General features: G+C 45.3%; 1 protein-coding gene across 1 annotated transcript; it reads right to left on the bottom strand.

Annotated features, from left to right (window-relative positions):
• Nucleotides 1–7912: 7912 nt before the first annotated feature.
• Nucleotides 7913–19089, bottom strand: LOC122155687. The gene is made up of 6 exons (XM_042809758.1): nucleotides 18934–19089; nucleotides 17842–18120; nucleotides 15178–15426; nucleotides 11862–11999; nucleotides 11169–11288; nucleotides 7913–9658 (listed from the first exon to the last, which is right to left on the bottom strand). The coding sequence occupies exons 1-6, from the start codon at nucleotides 18992–18994 to the stop codon at nucleotides 9498–9500; spliced, it is 1008 nt and encodes a 335-aa protein (XP_042665692.1). The 5' UTR covers nucleotides 18995–19089; the 3' UTR covers nucleotides 7913–9497.
• Between the last annotated feature and the right edge of the window lie 7536 nt (nucleotides 19090–26625).

Raw genomic sequence — 26625 nt, 5'->3', positions numbered from 1 at the left:
AGCAGCAGCAGCACCTCCTGAAGGCTGTGCTGTTAGGATGGGGCAGCGTGCTGCAATGGGGACAGCATGACAAATGTCCCTCCTCCAACCTCCCTCCAAGATCTGCCCACTCAGCTTGAGGGCCAGAGGGCCAGAGGACCCTCGTCCTCTTCAATGTCCATCTGAAGAGTTCAGCTCCACTATCCATGTCATCTTCCTTATGGGACAGATGCTCCCTTGGGGCAGGGGTGGTGGGATACCTTCTGCTCCCCTGTGGCCCACTCAGTAAAGAGGGTACAATAAACCCAGTTCCCCAGTGGGGAAACAGAAACTGATGGCTGCCGGGCAACTTGTAGAAAAGAGATGTACTTCCCTTGGAAAGTATTAGATCATCTTCACATCAGTGTCTGTCCTGCAAGGAGCTGGCCCACTGCCACACATGGGAGTCCTGCAGGCATGGCCATCCATCCAAGTGAGCCATGGAAGAAGAGTGGGCTTGGAACAGTATGAAAACATGAAAATACTGCCTTGGTCTATCCAGAAACTAACTCCAACGCTGGCTGATGTTGGAAAGATTGTGAGGAAAGAAGATGGGAGGAGGGATGGGAGTTAGGACCAAAACCATGTGAGAAGCTAATAAATTCTTTATTTCAGTTTCCAACATGAAACAGATGATGTGGGGAGGACTTTGAAATGTCATCCCAGGACAATCCCTTTACAATAGTGGCCGCTGAAATCTTCCAGATTTTTACTGCAGATGTAAGCCAAGAAAGAAACAAAAGAAAAGATACGGCACGAGAAATGCACAGTACTAGATAAATCATTCTCATTAATTCATATGATTCTGTTTCCTTAACATTATAGGAAGGTCTTCTAAGACCCTTTCCTTTCTCCAGCCTTGTCATCGTTTTAACGACTCTTCAGCTGGTAGAAAACAGTGCTGTTTGCACAGAAGGAAAAAAATAAAAATACCCAATGGAAAAAGCACTGAGGCCACAGTCAGTATTACTGATCCCCACATTATGTTCCCTACATAGCTGTTCTTCCCTCTCTTTGTTGTTTACTCGCAAAGAACACACAATGGAGACACATATGAAACAAGAGGAAGCAACGGCTGCAAGATGAAGGTTTCGTGCTTGACTTCCACTTTCTGTGGGGGAAACCAGACTGAGGGCATGGAAGATGCCCAGAGACAAGCAGTCTGTTCAAGGACTTCCAGCCAGAGCACCAACAGGACTTTGGGTAAATGCAGTAAGCATATCTTCATCCCTCCTGCTTTTCTTGCTGGGTTCACTGAGCAGAACAAGAGGAGCCTCTAACATGCTGAAACCAATGTCCATATTCTGCTTAACATTGTCTTATATTTGGCTTATATTTTTCCCAAAGCTACCTCCCACTTCCATAAGGCCCCTGCTCCTTGTCAACACGCTCTTACTGCAAAAATGCTGAGTCAGGGGCTGTTCCATTGCTCTGGGTACAGACCGAGCCATGATGCTGCCCTCCTCTCTGCATAAGGCTGTTGTGGAACTGCAAAGATCTGTGACAGAAACCACGATTGACATGAATGACACACAAATGGAAAAATGTCTGTCTGTGAAAGAGAGAGGGAAAAGAGGTATCGCTCCAGCAGCAGAACAAGGCTTAAAAGATGCCCTGTATTTGTAATTGTCATCCAAAATCTGGGAAGAAAACTCTCTAACTCCAATGTGATGTTAGAAAGTGGCAGTCCTTTTATTCCTCATGATACGTACCAGGCAATTTGACGAGGAAGAGCACCATCTCAAAGTTCAAGTTCTACATTTCAACTGTTAAGACACACATATGCAGTACAAATATTCATTCTTTTTCAAGAACTTGTTAGTATATGCTAATGTCCCTTCAGGCATGCTCAGTGGTATCTCGGGTGCTCAAGTGCCCACCTACTTCTTCCCCATTTTCTACCATCAGTTTCATCACTGAGACCTTTTGGCTAACTTTCATCTGCTTTTCTCCAGTTTGGAAAATTTCCATTGCTGATTACGGCACAGTGAGCAACTTTTGAAATGATGTATGTGGAATTGGAGGAAGCTGTCCTTACACCTTTTGAGGCAAAGGATAAAAGTATTCTATTATGTCCTAAGTACAAAATCATTGAGGTAAACAAGACTGCTCACCCACTAAAGTTGAAATGGAAAGTTTTAGAACTATCATTCATGGATTCCTTTTGCTAAACTAATATGTTGGTTCTTAAATCAATGGACTACTCCCTTTTGCTAAACAAACCAACCTATACCATCATGAAGGACACTACTTCCACAGAATGGCGTTTTTGTCATGCCCAGTGTCTGCACTCTTGTAAAATCACAGAGCAAATGACTCGGCATGGCAGTGCCTACACCCTGTTCTAGCCACCAAACTTTTCTCTGTTAGAGCAATGGTAGCAAGGCATGGCCAGAAAAGGAAATGCCTCCCAGTGCTGCAGTGCTGGTCTCATCTTCAGCTAGGCCCATAATCCTGCTCATGGTGATGAGTTCTTGGTCATCATATTGCTAAAAATCTCCAGTAGATGTGAGGGCCAAATGCAGCTCCATACAATGCACTGTTTCTTTGCAGCCACTGCTGCCTTTGCCGTATTGTTTCCACTGCAAAAGCCACAAAGTGCTTTTGTTGCTTGCTTTCTTTTCCACTCTGCTGTTCTTTGTAGCACGCTAACCTGTTTCCTCTGAGTTTCCTCTCAGGGAATGTAAGCATCATACTTACATTTCCATAGAAAGGTGAGAGACTCCCATACACTTGAAGGCAACATCTCAAGAGACAATGCGTTGCTGTTCCCACCTCTAATTCTTCAACCTAGTGATAAGCTAATAGATGTTCAAGCCTGAGGCATGAAAAAAAGAAAAAGCACAATGACACTTGATCTACTAGAAAAAAAAAAAGAGTACAAATACACTTAGCATGCTATTCTCAGAAAAGACTACATCCAGCAAGGCAGTGTGAATTTTTACTCCATCTGCTAATTTACACCATCTCGTCTGGTAGGAAGCTGAGGTTGGGGCAAGAGGCATTCAGGTGGTACTTGTTACGCTTCTCTCAAAGTAGAGTCAAACACCTCGATCTCACCTGCATCTGAGAACCTCACCATGAAAGAGGACAGGACTGCTAATTTACTCCTATGCATTTTTCACAAAGACGGGCCTTTACTTACACAGAGTTTGTAAGAAGAGTGATCTTGACTAAAATAAAAATAAAGTTGTGGCCAAAAGTTTGGTGGGGACAGTGGCTTGGTGACTTGGAGCCCAAGGCTTGGAGTCTGTGACTAGCAAACTGAGAGCGCTGCTTTGCCCATGTGCAGTGGAAATATTCCAAAAACAGCATCATATCCTGTCAGTGTTGAAACAGCTGCCAGACAAAACTTGTTTTTATCTTTCTCTGAAATAAGGTAAACGTAAGTTTTCTAAGACAGATTTGCACAGAAATCAGCCTTTGGCTGATTTTCTAAAGAAAAATGTCTCCCTTGCTATTTCCATAGCACTACATGATCAGTCCCAGGTCCTCTGTTTCTCAGATTCATTTTCTTCCTTTCTACCTATAAAAATGTGTTGACAGCTAAACCTCAGAAAACAGACCCAGTTTAAGTCTGGTCTGAAGAGACACAACTGCTTCAGAAAGCGCAGTCTGACAACCTGCAGTTCACAATAATGACCTTGGCCAAGAATCACAGAATCACAGAACTGTAGGTGTTGAAAGTCCTCTGGAGATCATCCAGTCCAACCCCCTGCTGAAGCAGCTCCCTACAGCAGGTTGCACAGGAAAGCATCCAGGTGGGTCTTGAATATCTCCAGAGGAGGAGACTGCACCACCTCTCTGCGCAGCCTGTACCAGGGCTCTGTCACCCTCACAGTGAAGAAGTTCTTCCTCGTGATTGTATGGAATTTTCTGTGCTTCAGTTGGGCACCACTGAAAAGAGCTTGGCCCCATCCAATGACTCCTGCAATTTAGATGTTTACAAACAGCGATAAGCCTTCTCTCCTCCAAGCAGAACAGTCCCAGGTCTCTCAGCCTGTCCTTGTACAAGAGGTGCTCCAGGCTCCCAGCCATCTTTGTGGCCCCCCACTGGACTCTCTCCAGCAGTTCCTTGTCTAGAACTGGGAAGCTCAGAACTGGACACTGTAGCCCAGATGTGGCCTCCCCAGGGCAAAGTAGAGGAGGAGGATTGCTATGTCTTAACTACAATACGTTCCTTAGTCACCAGAGAGATGACTAACAAGGTATGGCTAAGCATTCATTTGTCCAGCTGCACGGATGCATCCACTGCCTGGCTTTGCTGATCTTGCTTTGTGACTGATACAGAGATGACATTTCACTGCTGACAGGCTTTCAGTTCAATGTGAAAATGATGCTACAGTTGCTAGCAGGTTTACTATGATATAGGCATGGTAATGTACGCCAAGGGGGGCAGAAGAGAAGCTGTTCTTAGAAATACATTCAGGAAAGACATCTTATGATCATCTGAGTAAGTAATGTTTCAGACAAGATGTGACACTCAAGAAGCCATCAGCTTAACAAATGCATAAATATGCATTTGATGCTTTATACAATGTTTTATTTTATACTGCTATTGTAACTCTGGAAAGAGTGAGAGACAGTTCAGAACAGGTAACTGGGAGGATGAGAGGTGAGCCAGGAGACCGAGCACTAACAACTGGGTAATGTAATTCAACACCAAAGGCATTTATTTCTAAGATGGGCTCTGAACAGCCTTCACACAGGTCCACACACAAAGAAAGGCCTGAACTTTGAACACAAGTCATCAGCACAACTTGTTAAGCTGCAGTCACTATAGGGATTTGTTCAATCAGTGCAGTGAGTGGGAGGCATGTATGCAGGCATGAGATGATCATCTTCCCAGCAGACCTTGGATAAGTACCTTCGGAACTGGTAACACACGTCCCAAAATTGCTGTCAAATTTGACTGTTTCTTAAATGATGGAGTGATGATGGCAAGCAAAAGCCCTTATACAGCCATATACTTACACACAAGGAGACCCGGCCTTTGCCACCAGGGAATTAAGAAAGAAACCTTAGAAACATCTGAGTCAGATGGGCCTCTCTGAGTGAGTTCCCTTACACAACTGCTCTTGGAGGAGGAGAAAGAAGGGGGGCAACTCCTGGTGGTGCAGGAATGGCAGGGCAGCAGGACAGGTTACTTTGTTCCATTACGCTCCAAGCACCAAGCAGATGCAGCACAAAATTACTTGAGTGGCAGCATGGCCTTTACCACAACATGAGAAAGCACGGGCACCAAGCTGGCTGTGTTTCTGATTGCTTATAGCCCACTGTTCCTGTTGTCAACAGGCAAGGGCAAAGGCTAAGGTGCTGTGTCACTGCATTTCTGAGAATTTCTGGGTTTTATGATCTTAGTGAGGCAGGCAGAGGAAGTTCTTGGTTTAGTGCTGGGGAACCGGAGGCAAGCTGAGGTTTTTCACAACATTATTATCAATGCAATACATCAGGGCCAGCCCCTTCTTTCACTTGTGTGAGTCAAAAGGAAACAAGCACCTCACATATTAGCATGGTTAAGAGACAAGTGTTGTCCACCTGACCGCTTCAGCAAGAAGCTTCCCTCACATTCCAGGCAGTCAGACCACCGCATGCACCACAGCCCAAGCAGACCACACACAGCACCTCACGTGTCTCCTACCTCTAGCAACATCACAGGCAAGTATCAGGAGCTCCTCTATCACAGATGGGGAAGGAGAGGCAGGGGATGATGACACGAAGTCTTCAGGTCAGCCAGAAAGTACAAGAAACAACAGGGAATCAAACCAGGTGCTCCCACTGCCTGCCTACAGAGCACCATGTAAGAGCACCTCCACTCCAGAGCATCAACTGCCACAACCAAGGTCTCAGTGGCGCGGTTCTGGATAACATCATCATTCTTTTCAGCCATCCCTTTTTGCTTTTATTACGAAGAGTGAGCTTTTATGATTACGTTCCTGTCCTGTCCCTTACGCACACAATTTTCAGCTACTCACCAAAAACACGCTGAGCCTTAGAAACCTCTTTGCAGAACCACAGATTTTACAGGTGCAACTTCAATGGAAAGTTACTGTGAATGTTTTGCGCCCACATAGGTAAGACGCGCTGGTTGGAACTACAGCTGCAGCCATTATTTACAGTATCATGGAAGTCCCCTTAAGATCTGCAGCATCAGTAATTCAGTATAACCACTAACAGATACTTTCCTCTCTTTGAGGGTGGTTTGTTTTTTTTTTTTAAATATTTGCTATCTAACTGGCAGCAGCGTTGAATCCTATTCATCTTGCTTCCAGCAAAGAAGATTCCCTGAAGATTCCCTCTACCTATAGAAGATACAAATCCTTGTTTGTATTTGTCAAATAATGAAGTATTTCCAATAAAAGGTAAGCAAGCAAAACCCCTTATCAGAAACTAAATCATCTGAATTAAAGAACCCCAAACCCGCAATGCGTGAAAACAGACTGACTGCTGGACAGCTGGTTCCCCCCCTTACCCACAGTGCTGAACCCCATCCTGCTATTCCACGTCCCATTAGTACAGGTTCAGGTCTTCTTTCAGAGGAGAAATCTGAGGGCAAGCACAGCAACAAAAAAAGCTTTCACGAGAATGCATGCTGGTATTGCTCATTGCTTCGAGACTTATGTCTAAAGTCACTGCTGGCATTCTTTTCCAACAGACCAAAACTTGGTCATACCATCTTTTTCTTCCATTTTTTTTGCTTCTTTGAGAACGTCTTATTATACAACTTCTAGTATCAAAAAATCTTTGACACTCTTTAGTTTTATGGAAACCCATTTTGCCCTCAAAGGGAAACGTGTAAGATGACAGCTGAGACAACAAAGGAGCACAGATAACTGAACTGTTTCTTTATTCCATTTGCATGTGATGTGGGAGCAGATGACAATTCTTTTCAATATCCTGTATTTGCAGTTCTAAAAGATTTGCTGAAAATTGCCTCCTAATTCTTCATGTGTAATATAACTATTTCCTATAGTTTTAGACAACACTAAGACCAAGAGTAGCTGCAATCAGTTCAAGTGATTTTTTTTTTTAAATTGCACAGAATTCAAATTTGATGTTTTGCTTTTTCAACCGATTTCCAGCACTAACTATAAAATACACACTTTATAAGTGCAGTCCTGTTATTTTTATTTATCTATCGTATCAGCTAAGAGTTACATGCTAACCAGAAAAAAAAGCTAATTTAAAGTAAGCTCTCATTGGCCATTTGTATTTGCAACCTCTACAGGCAGCTATATTTCCTTTATTGTTTGCATTTGATAAAAGTATGGTAAGCAGCCATTCTTCCTTGTCCTATTATTGCCCAGTTAAAAAGTCAGTCTCCCTCCTGTTTATAAGCTCCCCTCATGTACTGGAAGGCCACAGTGAGGTCTCCCTGCAGCCTTCTCCAAGCTGAACAAGCCCAGCTGCCTCAGTTTGTCTTCACTGCAGAGATGCTCCAGCTCTCTGATTATCTTTGTGGCCCTTCTCTGGACCCAATCCAACAGCGCCACAACCTTCTTGTGCTGGGTGCCCCAGATGTGGACACACAACTCCATATGGGGTCTCATGAGGGCAGAGCAGAGGCACAATCCCCTCCCTCTCCCCGCTGGCCACCCCTCTTCTGATGCAGCCCATGATACCATTGGCCTTCTGGGTTGCAAGAGCACTGTCCTACAGCCTCTCCTGGTCCAACTCGCAAGCCAGCACCTTTGTGATCTCTGTTCCCCAGACCACCCAAGCCAGCTGTAGCCAACAGTAAGTTGCAGTCATCTTTCTTAGTATGACTAAAATTAAGTTTGGACTTCAGCCTGCGTTTTCCATGAAAATTGTAAAGAAACAATTATTACACTTTCCCAAAACAAGTTAGAAAACACATCTTTTTTATTAGGAACAAAAACCAAAATCATTGCAGGGAAAAAGGAAAAAAATAAAATAAAATAAAAAGACCAGACACCAAAACCAACAAAACTAACCATAAAAGAACAATAGCTGGGCACGAGCACACAGAGTTACAGGAAGTCTCTGCACTTTTCTCCCAACCTCATCGCAGCACACAACTTTGACCTGCTGCTGTTGGACGGCCCCTCGAGCAGGGCTGCAAAGGAAACCAGCAGCAGGTGTCATCGCGGAGACGGCCCGAGTCACACGCTTTGTCAGCCAGCTCTCGCTCAGCTCATGGCCTTTGGGGAATGTTGGCACTGAAAGCAGACAGCGCAGCACCATAAGAGAAATCATCACCTCCCTCTTACCACGGAAAATCGGATTCCTACAGCATCCTTAAAAAGCAGAGCTGGGCTGAATCACTGCCAGCACGGCAAACGAGATCCAGAAGTCTTTGAAGCGGTCGCAGAACAAGCGAACAACGCGCAGCACAGCCGGGCAGCACCAGCGCGCAGCCTTGCCGTGAGCAGGCACGGAGGGACCCAGCAGGGCACGCAGGGACGGGACAGGGCACGCAGGGACCCGCCAGCTCCCCCGCCCGGCACCGAGATGCACACTGCAGCAAGGGCTGCCGGAGGGACTGCGGGTTGCGGCTGTGTGTGCAGACAGCGCAGCGCTGAGGAAGCCTGCACGCACGGCAGATGGCCGGCTCAGCTTGCGGTGAGTAGCTAAACCGTTACACTGAAGGCAATAATGCTTGCGCTGATGAACGATCTCGGCGTTATAATCAATGTTTCTGCCAAAATGAATGTGGCCAAGCCCCAGGCGTTCTCCTGCTGAAGGCAAGACAGGTGGCAACAGAGATTCTGGAGCTCTGGCACCCTGAGCAGTTACTCTCTGGTTGAAGATACCGGTGGGGTCTGGAGCAGCAGTTCAGATTAACACCTAGCGTAACAACACTTTGCTGAAGCCTTGCTCTTGCAGGGCCCATGAGAAAATGCTTTAAAATCATAGAATCACAAAATGGCTTGGGTTAGAAGGGACCTGAAAGCCATGCTGGGGGGTTAGGGTTGCCCACACCAGCTCAGGCTGCCCAGGGCCCCATCCAGCCCAGCCTTGAAGGCCTCCACAACTTCTCTGGGCATCTTGTGCTAGTGCCTCCTGATCAGAGACTTTCTCAGGAGATCTCCGGTGGTTCCCTGGTTCCTCCTGGGGTTGGCATGCTGCCACATCTACCTGTCCCACCTGCCCCATGCAGGGGCATCTGGCTGACAAAGATGGGAGGCATGGAGCGAGCAGAAAGCAGGAGGCATCACTCATTTGATGCCAGGTGTCCTTAGGGCTCTACAGAGTAACTGCGTGTCTGCTAACAAGCCAAGCAGCAGAGAGCTGCCCAATTTTTCTACTGAACCTGCCAGCCCAAGGTCCTGAAGCCACACATGTAATCTTTTTCTTTTTTTTTTTCCTGTAAAGGAGCTTAGCAGGCCTGACACATCGCGTCTTCCCCCTGCTAAAATTTTTCAGACCAATTCTTACAGCAAGACTATGGGATGCAAAGGATGGGTGTCACAGGACTCAAGGGACTCAGGACAGGGTGGAACAGTGAGCGTATCAGATCAGTTATCAATTGGGTCAGGGAAACAGTTCGAAGCATTTTCTTGGCTTTCCACATCAGCTATCATCTCCTGATCTGGCATTTCCCCAGGCTCTGCTGCCACTGGGAAATTTTCTTCCACCATGGGCTGGGGCTCAGTGCCTGAATCAATCCAGGCAGCATCTGGAAAAGAAAGGAGAAGTGGCTCATACATGCATGCACTACAGTCATACCTGCAGAAAAGGTTTTCCCTCAACCCCCATTGCTGCTCCCCAGGCTTCTACAAGCCTAATTTCAATATGCTTCATAACCACTCATTCATTGAGCTGTTCATCATGGTTTCTCTGTAAGATACGTTGGTGCTGAAAGCTCTTGAGCCCAGCAGCCCAGAATACAGAAGCCAAACCTATTCGGTTACATTTGAACCATAAAAGCTGCCTAAAAGTACACATACTTAATACATTCTCACCTTAATACTTTTCACATGCAATTCTGCTGTTATTAATTTGTAGAGAAATTAAATGTGGGATGCTAAGACTGAGGATTTTTTTAGACAAAATAAATTCTACTTATTGAAGATATTAATATTAAGCAATTATCTGAATCACTTGCATTTTTTTTTTCTTGCACTACATTTAACAAATGTTTTGTTAGTAATCATTTAAGGATGATGCTTCTTTAATAAATGTTTTTAATAAATTGAAGACAGGGCAAAAAAGCATTTAAGGATAGAAAGTACAGCTGAACAGGTGGTATGTTGTGTGCAGTGCAGTGAAGAACAACAGCAGCAGAGCTCAGGCCATGTTATGACCTATGCAATGCTGCTGAGATTTGTGATATCTCTTCTGGCCATAATTCAGCAGCTGATGCATTACTGCAGAGGGTGTTGTCACCATTCATATTTGTTACACAAATTTGAAGGAATCCCAGTGCAGAAAGCAGAGTATTGATATCAAATGCTCACTGGAAATTCCTGAAAGAGTTTTATCACTGTGTTCTCTTGACCATGCTGTGCTAAAGCTCTGGGGTTTCATTCTTTTCCTTTTTTTTCTTTTTTTTTTTTCCCCAGTTTAAGAAGATACGTAACCCTCTGACTGAAGGGGTTTAGCTCTGTTTACAGCATAGAATCATTAAGGCTGGAAAAGGTCACTATATCCCTCAGTTCAACCTCCAACCCAGCCCCATCATGCCCACTAACCCTCAGTGCTATATTTACATGATTCTTGAGCACCTCCAGGGACAGTCACTCCATATCCTATTGGTAGATCATGTCCCAAGAACAAGGCCTATTAAGACAGTGCTGATTTTTATAAAAAAGCAACTGTTGAGAACAGAGAGGGGTGATAAAAACTGCCGGAAAGCTGCTCCGTTGGAGTGGGTGGATGGTTTTTCAGAGAGGTATTTGAGCTCTGCAGACACTGGCACAGAGTCTGCAACCTGTACCCTCTGTGGGATGCTGATGAGATGGCTGCTGCTTCATCTCACTGCTGGGTGAAGGAGGAGCTACCCCTGCGTAGGAGCAGAGCGTGGATGCTGTACCAACAGGTGCCCTGCTGCACCATCTATAGTGCAGACAGGATGTGGCACCTGGGCCTCCCCTTCAGACAGCTCCTCCCCAGCAGCCACACACACCCATTTTGTCCTTCACCCTCTCCAACAGGCTATCTGACGTAAAGTAAGTCATTAGGCCCACCTGGCATTGGAGGGCAGTCAATCTGGGCAGCTTGAGCCTCCACATGGTCTCCACTGGGGGGACTTTTCATGCCTTCACTGGACACCACCGACATTGTTATTCCATCATCCTTTTCTTCCTCTGTAAAGCCAAAACCAGAGGCTTGAAGGAAAGAGGTCCTGCACCATCCCAGCAAGAGGCCAGGCCACCAACACACTCGTGCCTCCTCCTCACGAAGCCCTGGCTCCACTCCCAGAGCAAGCAGATGCCAAGGATGGAGGCCCGCTGCCAGCCTGCCAGAGACAAGCTTGGTCATGCTGGCGGGATCAAAGCTTGGGGTGGCCTCACTGGGCATGGGCAGAGAGCACCTGAGGACAGGTGCTGGCAAAATACAGCCAGCAGAAGCCTTCAGGTCCATTTACATCAGACCCAAGCAAGGTTTGGCTTTCTTGCCCATAGGAAAGGTTTTGCTGTGCTTGTTTCTGGCCAGCACATGTGAGCTGAAACAGTGAAAAGCAAGGCTTTCTCCAGGACCATGCTGGGCATAAGAGTTGCCTATCAGTGAGTAGGTTTCTGCTCCACTGGGCCAGGGAGAACTGGTGGAAAAGCAGCATCCACCAAGGTGAGGCCATTTCATACCGAGGCAGTTTCAGCCCCAACCTGCACACACAGTTCTCTGGAAGACTCTTCTGGCAATTACGGATCCCCACTCACCTGAGGGAACGGGGAGGAACTTGTGCTTCCTCCTCATGCAGCAACAGATAAGTGAGGACACAACAGCCACCAGGATGGCCGCAGCCCCTGCACATCCTGCCAAGATGTAGATGAACCACGGGTACTGCAGAAGGTCTCCTGCAAGAAGACAGCATTATAATTACCAGGGTTACCAGGGTAGGCATGTCTCTTTATCCCCAGTGGTGAATCTCCACAGCCAGAAGAGGACATTTGGGCTTCACTGTTGCTTTGGTTTGGATCAGGGATGCGAGAGAAATTCTGAACTGCGGCACGCCATCATACATGTCACATCATTTAATTATGGTATGGAGTTTTTTCCACTAAGAAGCTTGTGCAATCAAATACAAGGACTATTTCTGCCTACTCCAAAAAACAGCAGATCATCCACAAGCTTCAATCAGATTTAACAGAGAAGGTGGAGGTTTGAGAGATACTACATTTTAAGAAGTTCTATGAAAACAGGCAGCCCAGAAGAAGAGTTGGGCCTTAGCTAACATCTCCTGTTGAAAGAAGGGCCACACGGTCTATGCTGCTCCTGCAACTTGCATGTGAGACCCCAGACACGTGGATCACCAGCATCCCTGGAGACCAGGAAGTGCTGCAGATGTTCTAGGATGCACTACATCCACATTATTCTGCAGAATGGTAAAAGCAATAGTAAGCATTTGTGCGTGAGATCACACAGTCTGAAAGTAGTTGGCTTTGGACTGTCCATTCCAGTCTCTTTAGGAACAGTTATCACATTTTTTAAAAGTCTATTCTAAAATTAAAGCAAATGTGAAATAACTGCCCTGATCATTTTATTTCCATTTTGATGAAAACTCAAGAGAATAGTGTCAGAAAGCATAGGTGTATATTGAAAATAGTCCTGAATATTTTTTCCTACAAATGTGCCATTTGTTCAAAAGGTCTTTCTGAGACAAAGTGTTATGTTAAAAATCAGAAAAACTGTCAGAAACAGTAATAAAACATGAATAATAAAATCACTCCGTGTATGTTGATTTGATAACTTCTGATCCACTTGTTTTAGATCCTCTATGATCACAGCCCTTCTGCTGCTGGGAAACGTATGGGATTTCTGCCAAATTGTTTTTTACTAACAAGAACTCAGAATGAATTTCATCAGCCAACAGGTTGCCCAAATGAGTGCTTTTACATAGATCCTGTATCTAAAGTGAGTAAACTGTGTTTAGCCTTTTGCCTGGAGCAAATAATAATCCACAAAATGAGTTAGTCCTTAATTCATTTATGTAGGTTGCTCCGAAAATAATGCCTCCTATTTATTTCCATAGAAACTGTAACACGTACAAAGAGTATAACATCATTTGATAGAGCTACAAAACACTGTTTTTCAGTATAGTCACCACCATTAGCTGTGCATTTTTACCAGTGAACAAGAGCCTGCACACCACACTCATAAATATCTGCACCAGCAGAGGTGACCCACTGTTGCTGTTGCCACTGCTGAAAAGCACCATCCACTGCTTCACTGTGCTCACATCCACTGTTTGGTTTCCAGAAACATTCACCAAGTGCTGAAGATCAAGGAATGCCCCTTTTTCCACATGGAAGAATTCAGTGACACAACTTTGCCATCTGGGCAACAACATGTAATGGAGTGCTCTTGGGAAGGTTCAACCTCTACTGCTCTAGCAATGTCTGCTTCTGATGTTGGAGGCCGACATAGTAAAATAAAAGCATTACTTCCAGAGCAGCTCTCAAAATTGAACTCATTTATCTTAATTTTTCTAGCAAATAGAATAGCTCTAGATCACTTCTTATCAATATGGCTGCATTTGGTGGGGAAAAAGAAAAAAAAAAAGAGGTAGAATTGCTGCTACTTCCTTCCTCTCATACCCTTCCCAACACATGTTTGTCCCAACAGAGCTATCACCAGATTCCCCCATGGGCTTTTGAAGAGGAAAAGAGGAAGAGATATCTGACCCAGGCGACTGGGCAGCCGCCCAGAACAAACAACAGTAGGTGTCAGCACTCGTGTGGTTCATCACAAGGCTCAGTTCGGAGCTCGTGGCTGTTTGCCTTCTCTTTCCTCAACATCTTAGTTAACTTGTATTTGTCTGTGCTGAACAACCTTAGGTCATTTCAGCTGGACAAAGTTAGGACAGCTGCTGCACAGTCACTAATGCCATATTTGTACAGGCAGGCCTGTGCCACCAACGTGATCAGGCACAAAAAGCCCACGGCAGTTCTGCAGAGCACCAGAACACATGATGCAGGGCTAAAGTCAGTATTTTTATACCAACTCCACGCCAGCTATATAAGAAAAGGCAGTACTTTTCAACCTCTACTTTTCAATTCTGCTGCAGTTACAGCTTTTCAGATGGTTTTCTAAAACACCAGGTACTGCTGCACGATCCAATTTCTCTACCAACCAAGCTTGGTTAAATTACTTACGGCTAAATTAATCAAAAACGTTCTGAGCACCTTCACTGCAAAAGGCATTCACTTGCATCTCCATCAGTGATATCTAATCAGGTTGGTTTTGTTTTTATTAAAAGTCAGTTTACAACACTGACCAGTGTTTTGCATCATGAGGTTCTAGTAGTCCTAGCATCCAGACTTACTGTCTCATTAAACTATAGTCTCGTTCAATCTGATCACTGGGCATTTATGAAGAGCTTGCAGATGGGTGAAGTCACAGTATCCTCACAGAGAAACATACCCAAGTAGGAGATACAGAGAGGAAAAGAAATATTTACTTTTTTAATTTTATTTTTAAGTAAGTGACTTACACCATCACTGCATCTCTGATAACAAGGGGCTGATGGAGGTGTTTGTACAGTCTGATCAATCTTTGTGTTTGTCTAGCTGTTCTAGACAAGCAGAAAAAAGATGAGGCAAAACAACTCAGCAGCAACAGAGCCAAATTAGCAGATGTTCTTTTCAAGGGATGCTGGAGAATCTGGAAGGCAGTCAGGGTTATGGGTGAATGTCAGAGCAGGAAGCAGCTCATGTTTTAAAACTGACATGGCTGAGAATGTAAGAGCCCTGTAATTGTAAGCAGAAAAACAGAGATACGGAGACCCTTCCTTGCAGCAGATTTAGGTCGGAGGACCTGCTGAACTAGCTTTCCTCCTGTCTGTAACTATGGGTTCAGTCTGAGACAGAGTAGGAGAAGGAAGTCAAGGGGATGCTTTCTTCGGGAGGATGTGGTAAGGCTGCAAGGCAGCTGCCCAAGAACAGGAGACTTTGTTTTCATACCAATGACAACAACACCTTTGATTCCCATTGCAACAGACCAAAAAAGACATTTTCTGGCACTGCCATTACTCACCATAGCTGCAGGAGAGCACAATGGGCCTGGTCCTCAGGAAGCCATGATCGTGTTTAACCTTACATACAAATTCCCCAGGCACAGTTTTCTCCAGGCGAACTCTCTTCCCACCATCCTTAATACAAGCCTCATGGGCATTCAGCCGAGAATTGTTCAGCAGCCACTCAAATGTCATGCTCTCATCGCTGTCCACGTCGCAAGTCAAGTCTGCAGTTCCATTGGGGAAGCACCGTGCACCAATGATTGGCTCTGGTCACACAGCACAGGGCAGTGGGGAATGGAGAGGGAAGAGAGATGATGAGCAGACTCAGCAGTGACTGAGAGCTCCCCGCTACCAGGAGGGCTCCCATCACATTCACTGTTAGCCAGGGAGCATAAGTAACCAGATTCTTCAATTGCCAGATCCCAGCCCTTGACAGCACCCACCCGACCGTACTGGTGACACTTGGTCAACATTTTGGGGACACTTTAAAAATACGGCACCTCTTTATTTTCCTTGCTGAAAGTGAAAAAGATAGCAACAGAAGACCATGATCTGAGGACACACTAAGCTTCTGCTGGCCAAAGGCTTCTTCTATGATCAATGGGTAATTGATTATACCCATTATAGCTTCAGAGGAGAGTCAGCCTTCTCATTGGCCAGAGGTCTGTACTTTTGCTGTTACTGAATATGCTTCTGTTTTAGAGAGGAATTAGCACAAACCATGCTCAAGGTAGGTACAAACACTGGACGCTTGCATTTAGATAGAACAACACAGACCAGTACAATTTAAACTGAAAGAATGTACCGCTGAATTTCTCTTTAGTCTACTGCAAGGAACCAGCCTGCTTCCTACATCTGTCACACTGCAAATACATACAGGCAGGTTGTATGGTTTATGACAGTAGCCCAGAGAGGTTGTGGATGCCCCGTCCTTGGAGGTGTTCAAGGCCAGATTGGATGGGGCTCTGAGCAGCCTGGTCTGGTATTAAATGGGGAAGTTGGTGGCCCTGCCTGTTGTGGAGGGGTTGGAGATTCATGATCCTTGAGGTCCCTTCCAACCTGGGCCATTCTGTGATTTCTGTGAATATCTATGCAAACATCCATGTAAGCGAGTTCAGAGATCTTTTTTCTCAACTATGATATCATCTTCAGCTTAAATTCACTACCTCCAGAAATACCTTGGAAGTTAAGGAAAAAATTTCACAGCTACAGAACACAAGGAGGAGACAAAAGTTCCCCAAGCAAATTCATTGAAATAGAGGTTAAAACCAGGACACTTGGCAGTATTTGCATACTTTCAGTCCCCTATCTTTTTTGCCATGGTCACTGGCTGTCTAGAGCACAATTCAGCAAGGGGCTGAACCTTTTCAAGCCTTCTCTGTATGAAATGAAGCAACAAGCTGGATTCTGAATCAAAATGACCACATTCTGTCTTCTCACTTCACAGACAGATGACCAGGCAAATGAAGGAAAGCAGAAATTCTGAGGCCAAAGGGATGATATCAGAAGACTGGCAAGGTAAGGTACCCTCTGATGGTCTTTACACAGACAGTGCTGATCTCCAAGCTACCAGTGGCTACCTGAGAACTTATATAGTTAGATTTATTTAGCAACAGGGAGTAGTACATTAGTTTAAGAACCAATATATTAGTTTAGCAAAAGGAATCAATAAGTGATAGTTCTAAAACTTTCCATTTCAACTTCAGTGGGTGAACAGTCTTGTTTACCTCAATAATTTTGTACTGAGGACATAATAGAATACTTTTATCTTTTGCCTCAATAATTTTGCCTCACAAGAAGGATTGGAGTCATAATAGACCACTTTTATCTTTTGCACCTAGTAGGTGTAAGGAGATCTTCCTCGGATTCCACATACATTGTTTCAGGTTTGCTCACTATGGCCTAATAAGCAATGGAAAATTTCCAAACGGGGAAAAGCAGCCAAAAGGTCTCAGTGATGAAGAGAATGCTGGAAAATGGGGGAGAAGTAGGTGGGCACTTGACCACCTGAGATACCACTGAGCATGCCCAAAGGGACACTGGCATATATTAATGAGTCCTTGAAAAAGAATAAATATTTGTGCCAATGTACTGCACATGTACGTCTTAGCAGTTGAAATGTAGAACCTGAACTCTGAGAGGGTGCGCTTACTTGTCAAGTCGCCCAGTGCGTATTGTGAGGAATAAAGGAATGCTGCTTTCTAACACTGCATTGGAGTTAGACAATTTTCTTCATGGATTTCAGATGACAGAACCAGAAAATGACATCTGGACTCTCACTACCATTTCTTGACTACATGAAGCAGTCTATTCATGACAGTCACCAGTAATACTGTTCTGGAAATGGACTGAAATCTTAAGCTGCATGGCTATGTACTGTGGATTCAGCTTTATAAACCCCTCATGCTACTGTCACTTACACTGGGGGAAACAGCCTGTAGCTCAACTTACTGGCTCCTTGAAGGAAGGCTCAACAGACTGACATTATAGGTGTGAAAGCAACCTTGAGCTTACATTCATCATTACTGCTCCCTGAGACTTAACGAAGCTGTGCCTGCTGCTCCAGAGGTACTTCTAACTCCTAAAAGCTCAAGAAGTCTTTTAGAAAGAAGTTCAAATCAGCAGCTTCCAGCCAGAATCACATGTTCACAAAGTTATTTGTTGCTAACAAGGACACTTACCAAATACTTTTAGTGTAAAGAGTGCTTTGGTATCATTGAAAAAAACCTCATACGTTCCTTCATCCTCTTTCTCCACACTCCTCAGCACTAGAGAGCCATTCTCCAGTTTCAGCCACCTCTCAAAAGAAGGGAGACACTTGGCCAACAAAGCATCATTTTTCACAGTCGTGGAACAGTTATTATTATTCCAGGTCATTTTTTGGACATTCCGAAAGCTTTCAACTGCTACAGGAAACTTTGCTGAGCTGCCGCTGAACACACCAATCGTGGTAGCAGGGTCTGGAAGGAGAACACAGAACGTGGGCAGGGAGCTGGGCACATCCATCAATCCATCCTCAGAAGCCTCCCAGAAAGATGAAAGCCCAGACAAGAGGGACCTACCACTAGTGATGGGCTGGGGACACCAGGAATTGAAAATCAGAGGAGTAGAAAAGGGTGACATTATGCTTTCTATAAAGGCTGGCTTTTTCTCCAGCTACCATTAGGGTCATGCACACACCATTCACACCCCTACAGATGTCTCAATAGCAGGTCTGTCCCCAGATTTTACATGATCCTCTATCATCCTCCCTGATCACTGACAGTCTGTACAAAGATCCTCAGGGTATCAATGCTATGGGTCTGGTGCAGATGGTATCAGAAACAATTGCTGTTTGCACAGCTGCCTTTGTTACCCAAAGGAAAGCTGTCACAGTGTTAGTCTGACTAAGTCTCATAGTATCCCTGCACATGATTAAGTTCCTGCACTAAAATCCCAGATGAGTAAATGGAAGGAACAGAACCACATTGCTCTCCAGTCCCTTCAAACAGCATTCTGCACACCAGGACCTTATGTTCTCCATTGAAATGCTTTTGCAGACACAGTGCACTGAGAAAATACTATATTGTTAGTTATCACTAGAATACTAAAGTAATAACAAGATTAATAATAAATACTTACTCTGGTCTAGCTGCCCCTTACATGCATTAGTAGTTAGACTACTTGATCTGTAGAAATCTGGTAGAACCCTGAAAGATCTTAGGCTAAAATTAAGGTGTCAGCTCATCTAGGCAAATCCATACCACAGCCTCATAAAGAAAAATCCCACTTACCAGCAGTAACAGTTGTTATCACCAGCAAACATTGCAAAATAAAAGGAGAGTTGAAATCCATTTTAAAGAGCTCCGTGCATCATATGCAGAGAAGACGATCTGGCTACAGAGCTCAGTGAATATAGCGTTCAGGAAATGATGTCAGAAGCAAGGGTGAAAAAAAAAAAAAAAGAAAAAAAAAAGAAAGAAAAGAAACTCCATACAAAACCCCATACTGGACAGACTGAATAATGGTTCAAAATAGACCTGCAAGGTTGCAGGTGACTGAACTCAGACTGAACCAACAAGAGCTACGATGTGCTTTGCACAGCCCTGTACCTTGGAGCTAGTTGCAGGCATGAGAACAGGACTAGAGGTGAGGGGAGGAGAAGGCTCCCCTGGTCATCATACCCCATTTCAGAAGACCTAAATGCAGAGACCAGGCAAAGGGGAAACACCCATTTCTTTCTATCACCCACAAAGGGAAGAGAAATCCAGCCAGCCACATAAAGCACCGAGCATGCAGATGAGCTGGTTTACTGCAGTGCCAATGACTGCCACTCACCAAGTGCCACACCAGGTGTGAGAGGAGGCTGCCTCTCTGCATAGAAAAGCTATTCTACTAACCTGAACTTTGCAAGGCTCTTCCAGAGACATGATGGCACCTGTGAGGCAAGGAAGGGCTCTGCACAACTGTCCCAGTTGCAGAATACAGGCTATGGGAGGCAAACTTGCATTCCAGATCTAGACTGAATATGACTTGAAAGCCAGTCTGGGTCTATTTGGAGATGAGACTGAAAAGCCAGTTCTGAAGAACCACTGGGAGCTGATTGTTCACAGTACCTGAGTGCAACTGTGTCACTCACCTGGTTCACCCTCATCGATATGACTTGAAGTTCACTCATGTTTTCCACAGAGTGCAGAGGAGGATTACACAAGCAAGGCAGCAGAAACTGCCACAGCATGAGAGCCAAAGATCTGGATTTTTTTCAGACACACTTAGCAGATGCGCTTGGGAACAACAGTGACAGGAGTTCAGGATGCAGCTGCGGCTCTAATGCTGTTGTGCTGTTTCTTTGGACTTAAACAGCCCATTAAGTTAAGGAAGCTCCCCAAAGTCCAGCTGTGTGTATAAGCATGCTTCTAAGAAATGGTTAAAGCCCTTGCATTGCAATCTGTACTATTATTCAAACAATTTATCTTTGCTTGATAATTCCTAATTTCAGCCAGCAGTCCCTCAGACTCCTTGGCAATGACAATGAAATCTCCCTCACACTTTTAGTGTCTGAGATCTGTAAGTTCACTCAGCTACCACAGAACTGTCCTATCTTTACTGTACATAGGACAGTCCTAAATTGATCTACGATGCGACAGAAATAGCCTTCTCTGAGAAAAGCAGTGAAGTGAGTCTTTAGACACTTGCAGCCATGCAGGGGGCAGGGGAGAAAGAAAAGTATTTAAAGAAACACTTTCGTTTCCTTCTCTGCAGCTGCAATTACTTAAAGAAATTGTCTTTCCAAATATTGCTGCAAGATGGGAGCCAGCCACCTGCCTTGGATGTTTGTGTCCAGCTTCACTTCACCTTCACATTGGAAGGGTGAGCTGGTTGAACTTCGGGGTGCAATGCTGTGGTAGAGACAGGAGGCAAAAAGGACAGCTCACATGAGGATCACTTCAGACCCATGCCCCAAAAAAGCTCAGAACCTCAAAAAAACAAGATGTCCACCTAATGCACAATCCAGCAAGTGTTCAACTTCTCCTCTAGTCAGTGATAGCAGCCTTCCAGAGCTTACTTACAGATTTGCAGTAAAATGAAAGAAAAATATGGCCTTTCTGCTGTAGCTCCGTTATTACAGAAGACTCTCTGCATGACGGTGACATTGCAGTGTCCAGCATTTAGTCTCCCTCGCAGTGACTCCAGGGCAAATGAGTACATTTATGAGTTCAATATTTCTGAGTGCTTGTGCTCCATACATCACATGGGATGTGAAGTCCCAATAGGCTCCTTCTGTCCCCCAACACCCTTGCCAGCCAGAAGAGCTCACAGCCAGCATGAAGATGACAGCACATGCCCTGTCCTTGCTGCCATCCATCAGCATTCGCTTCTTAGCATCAACTCTCCTAAATTCTATACATAAGGTATTTTTCGAAGTTAGTGTTTAATCTTGTCTAACATCAACTAATGAATGCTCACAACACCACAGAACTTCAGGGGAAATTACTTCCCTTTCTTATTCACATAAGATGCAAAATTCTTTGACAAAAAGCACCTTGTGCGGCTTAACAGAAACCACAAGTAGAGGGAAAAATGAAGTAACTCACAGTTGGCAGGCAAACTAAAATCTTTTCTCACTGGGTGAGCAGCAAGCTCAGAGGGCCATTTTGTCCTTTCAGCCACTGACAGCACTGCTAATCACTTCAACTGAGGAAGGAAACTGGTTCCCTACATGGCACGAGGCCCTGGCCGAGCACCGGACACTGAGAAGCCTAAGTAAGTAAAGCAGGAAATATGCTGTGAAGCACTACGAAGAAAACTTGTTCATCTTAACTCCCACACGTGCCTTTAAATAGGTCAGTGACTGCCTGCAGTGCACCTATTTTTACTGTTACAAATGCACGCAGCCTGCCTTCACACGGAGCAAAGCAGCAGAGCTGAGCGCCGGAGCCTCGCTGCACAAAAACACCAAATAGGTGCAGCAGCTGCAGTGGTGCTCGTGGCTGGCTCTTCAGGCTTGAGCTACTTCTGGGGGTCAGCAGGGCCCTTGAAACCATAGGGAGAACATAACAGAATCACAGAGTACCCTGGGTTGGAAGGGACCTGTAAGGGTCAAGTCCAACTCTCAGCACCACACAGGACCACCCAAAATTCAAACCCTACATCTGACAGCAATGACCAAACACTTCCTGAACTCTGATTCCGAGGGCCATGCCCACCGCCCTCTGGTGCAGAGCCTGTCCCTAACCCCCAGCTGCCCTCCCCTGACGCAGCTCCATGCCGTTCCCTCAGGACCAGTCGCTGTCACACAGAGCAGAGCTCAGCGCTGCCCCTCTGCTCCCTGTGGGGAGCTGCTGCTGCTGCCATCAGGCCTCCTTTCAGCTCCTCTGCTCTGGGCTGAACAAACCAAAGGACTTCAATGCAGGGAGAAAATTAGAAAAGCCAAAGCCCAGCTAGAACTGGACTTGGCTGCTAAAGTAAAGGACAACAATAAATATTTCTACAAATATATCAACAGCAAGAGGAGGGCTAGGGAGAATCTCCATCCCTTGTCAGTGACCAAGGATCAGGCTAAGGTGCTTAATGTTTTCTTTGCTTCAATCTTTAATAGTAAGACTTGTTACTCCCTGGACACACAGCCCCTTGCACTGGTAGATACGGATGGAGAGCAGGATAGACCCTGCACAGTCCACGATGAGATGGTTTTGGACCTGCTCCAAAAGCTGGATGTTCACAAGTCCACAGGGCCGGATGGATTGTACCCTAGAGTGCTGAAGGAGTTGGCGGATGTTGTTGAAGCCATTTTCCATCATTCGTTGGCAGTCCTGGATAACTGGAGATGTCCTGGTGGATTGGAGACTGGCAAATGTGATGCCCATCTTCAAAAAGGGCCAGAAAGATGATCCTGGTAGCTACAGATCTATCAATCTCACCTCGGTGCTGGGGAAGGTTATGGAACAGATAATCTCAGGAGCCATCTTGGACCAATTAAAAGTCAACCAGGGGATCAGGCCCAGTCAGCATGGGTTTATGAATGGTAGATCCTGTTTGACAAACCTGACTTCGTTCTATGACAAGGTGACCCACGTAGTGGGTGAAGGTAAGGCTGTCGATGTGGTGTACCTGGACTTCAGTAAAGCCTTTGACACTGTCCCCCACAACATTCTTGTGGAGAAGCTAGCTGCCGCAGTTAGGATAGGCGTATGCTCCACTGGGTGAAACACTGGCTGGATGGCCAGGCCTGAAGAGTTGTAGTCAATGGAGTTGAATCCAGTTGGCGGCCGGTCATGAGCGGTATCTCCCAGGGCTTGGAACTGGGGTCGCTTCTATTTAACATCTTTATTAATGATCTTGATGAGGGGATTGAGTGCACCCTCAATAAGTTTGCAGATGACACCAAGTTGGGAGGGAGTGGTTCCCAAAACCATCTGCTTGAGGGGAGAAAGGCACTACAGAGGGACCTGGATAGACTGGATCAATGGGCCAAGGTTAACTGCATGAGTCTCAATAGAGTCAAGTGTCTGGTCCTGCATTTTGGTCACAACAACCCCAGGTAACCCTACAGGTTTGGGGAGAAGTGGCTGGAAAGCTGCCTGATGGACCTTGGCATACTGATGGACAGTCGGCTGACTATGAGCCAGCCAACAGTGGGCCCAGATGGCCAAGAAGGCCAATGGCATTTGGCTTATATCAGGAATGGAGTGGTGAGCAGGACTGGGGAAGTCATCCTGCCCCTGCCCTCAGCATGGTGAGGCCTCACCTCGAGAACTGTGTCCAGTTTTGGGCACCTCAGTACAGAAAGGACATTGAGGTTCTGGAGCAGGTTCAAAGAAAGGCAATAAGGTTTGTGAAGGGCTTGGAGAATGTTCCCTATGAGGAGAGACTGAAGGAACTGGGGCTGTTTAGTCTGCGGAAGAGGAGGCTGATGGGGGACCTTATTGCTCTCTTCCAATATCTGAAAGGTGCTTACAGTGAGAGAGAGGAGTTGGCCCCTTCTCACTGGTGACAGAGTGAGGGGAAATGGCCTCAAGTTGCACGAGGGTAAGTTTAATTTGGATAACAGAAGAAACTTCTTTACAGAAAGTGTTGTTAAGCACTGGAATAAGCTCCCCCGGGAGGTGGGAGAGTCACCACCCCTGGATGTGTTTAAAAACCCGTTGGATGTGGTGCTCAGGGGCACGACTTAGCTGAGGGTTGTTAGGGTTAGGGTATACTGTTAGGTTGTGGTTGGATTTGATGATCTTTAAGTCTTTTCCAACCTGAGCAATTTTATGATTGATTCTAATGCAGGGGGAGGGGAGAAAAAAAAAAAAAAACAAAAACAAAACAAAACCAGACAAGCTCTTGGTTTGTTAAGTGAAACTAACCAAGGAGCTCTGATGCACCAGCAGAGCAAGAGTAACCAGAACCATAGGCACAGATGAAGGTCCTTCCAGGTCAGAGACTCCACAGAGCTGCACAGGGCTGTCAAATGGAGTCTTCAGGTGATTATCCCCTCAGAATCATTCAGGTTGGAAAAGACCACTAAGCTAAGATCACCCAGTTTGACCACCAACTCATTCCCACCATACCCACTAACCATATCCCTCAGTGCCACATCTATGTGGTTCTTGAACACCTGCAGGCACAGTGACTTCGTAACTCCCCTAGGCTGCCTGTTCCAAAACCTCACTGCTCCTTCTGAGGGGAAATTTTTCCTAATATCCAACCTGAGCCTCCATAACCCAACTTAAGGCCATTATCCCTCATCCTAAATGATCGCAAGTGTCAGGGTTGGGATTTCCAGAAGTCCCAGGATTATCCTGGTCACTGTCAAATCTCTGGTGAAGAGGGCCCAAGGGAACCATCTCTTGTTCACAGCATACATGGATACTTTCACCTTCATCTTGCCAAGATAATGAAAGGAACATCTTCATCCTCCAAACACAGACGTAGACTTTGTTATGTTAAGGGCTTAGGGACAATGCTGACAAAATGAAATAAACCTGTACAGACAAGCATGCTGAGGCACCAAGAGAGAGCAAGGGGATCTCCAGCAGAAAGTCTGCCGTACCTCAGATTCATCTCCGTGAGACACACACCACTGGCCCTTGTCTCACGCTTCCTGCTACAGCATTCACTTCTGCTATGCAATGCTGAGACAGTCTGAGACCCACTGAACCAGATGCTGCTGTCCTGTCTAAAATAAACCATTCAAGTAACATTCAAACACATTGCATGGAGGATGCTGAAAGGGCAAAGGAGACAAGATCCTTCACAGTAACCAAGTTGGAGATTTAATCTGCAGAAAGCCTCTGTCCAAAATAAACCAAGTAGAAAACATACAGTAGTATTTTTATCATGCATATTGTTGTACACTCTCGGAGAGAAGACGTGCACTGTAATGCACAGCAGAGAAGTCCCATGTCTTCAAACTATGGAAATGGCAAGGTGGAGAGAGATTTTCAGCTCTAATTTCTGACATTTCCCTGCATTTGTCACATACAGCTTTTCCCTCAGCTCTTCAGGGTTACAGGATGAAGTCAGACTTCTGCTCATTAACAGCTGCTGTCATTTATATGCCTTCTCCCTCTTGCCGTATCAGCGAGTACCTCCCACTTTTCTCCAGCCATCATCCAGCCCCAGGATTAGCACCTTAAATTCATGCCCACCCACCTGCAACCCCCAGCTCCACAACTGCTGAGCAGTCATATGAGGAGACCCAGGCAAATCTGAGGACTGAGCAGCAGGCACACAGAGGAGGCACTGTGCTATGGGGCTCTCAGGGCACTGGAGTACATCCAGTGCTGCGTTCCAGGTGAACAGTCCAACAGCAGGGTAGTGCATCACTCTGTCAGAACACTGCTGCCACATCCTCTCAGCCTTCTCATACACACTGCTCAGGGCACAGGTTCAGGATACCACTGGTGAAGGCACCAATTCTGCTGCCATAGGTCCCAGCATCAGCTATTGCCTGTCATCCCATCTCCATGCTCACCCATCACCCTACTTCCCAGTTATTCAGGTCAACTGTAGTGATCACATATAGTTTCTGACATAGCTCTCCTACTTTGACCCACAGCAATCACAGGAAGACAAGAGTTTAACTATGGAATAATTGATAGACACCGCATGATTCACAATTTATATTTAGCACCATTGAATGCACGGTGAAATATTGTGTTTGCTTTAAAAAAATTCTTATTGCCAACCTGTTGAAACACACGGGTCCAGTCACAGAATTGTGGGAGTTGGAAGAGACAGTCACACACTCCCTCCTCAAGTACCAGGCAATCCTTTTCATCTTTTCCCAATTGTTCTAATTTTGTCTCGATTCACTTTTGTGTGCTAAAAACCAAGATAGCAAAAATCCCCCATGTTGGAAAATGAACTGGGTAATTTCGTTCATACTGCCATCTTCAATTTGCTTAGATACACATTACTTACAAAAGAGAAAGATCTCATAAGCTAAAATTTCCCTGAAGAATTCACTTAGCAATGTCTAAGCCTTAGATCTACTGCGGTTACCAAGTTAGTACAAGGATAGAAAAATATTTGGACACAGTACAGGGACAAAAAGCCAACAAAACAGCTTTTCAGGAGCGAATTAGAGCACCTAAGAACTTTAAGAAGTTTCTCTTGAATAGCATGTATATTTTCTTTGACCAAAAAAAAAAAAAAAAAAAAAAAATCCAGCCCATCTAGCTTCCTAGTGTGACTCCAAGTGCTTAGCAAATCGATATCATCAAATGGCTTAGGTCAAAAGGGGCCTCACAAGGGCAGGGCAGAGGGGGACAATCCCCTCCCTCTCCCTGCTGGCCACCCCTCTTTTGATGCAGCTCAGGATACTTCTGGCCTTCTGGGCTGCAAGAACACACTGCTGGCTCTTGTCAAACTATATGTGTGTATGTGTGTGTGTGTATGTGTGTGTGTGTATGTGTGTGTGTGTATGTGTGTGTGTGTATGTGTGTGTGTGTATGTATATATGTGTATGTATATATGTGTATGTATATATGTGT

The sequence above is a fragment of the Centrocercus urophasianus genome, unplaced genomic scaffold, assembly GCF_019232065.1.
Source record: "Centrocercus urophasianus isolate 14NV4802_14NV808 unplaced genomic scaffold, USGS_Curo_1.0 seq_12, whole genome shotgun sequence".
Lineage (NCBI taxonomy): Eukaryota > Metazoa > Chordata > Aves > Galliformes > Phasianidae > Centrocercus > Centrocercus urophasianus.
This window is presented reverse-complemented; position numbering and strand designations above follow the sequence as displayed.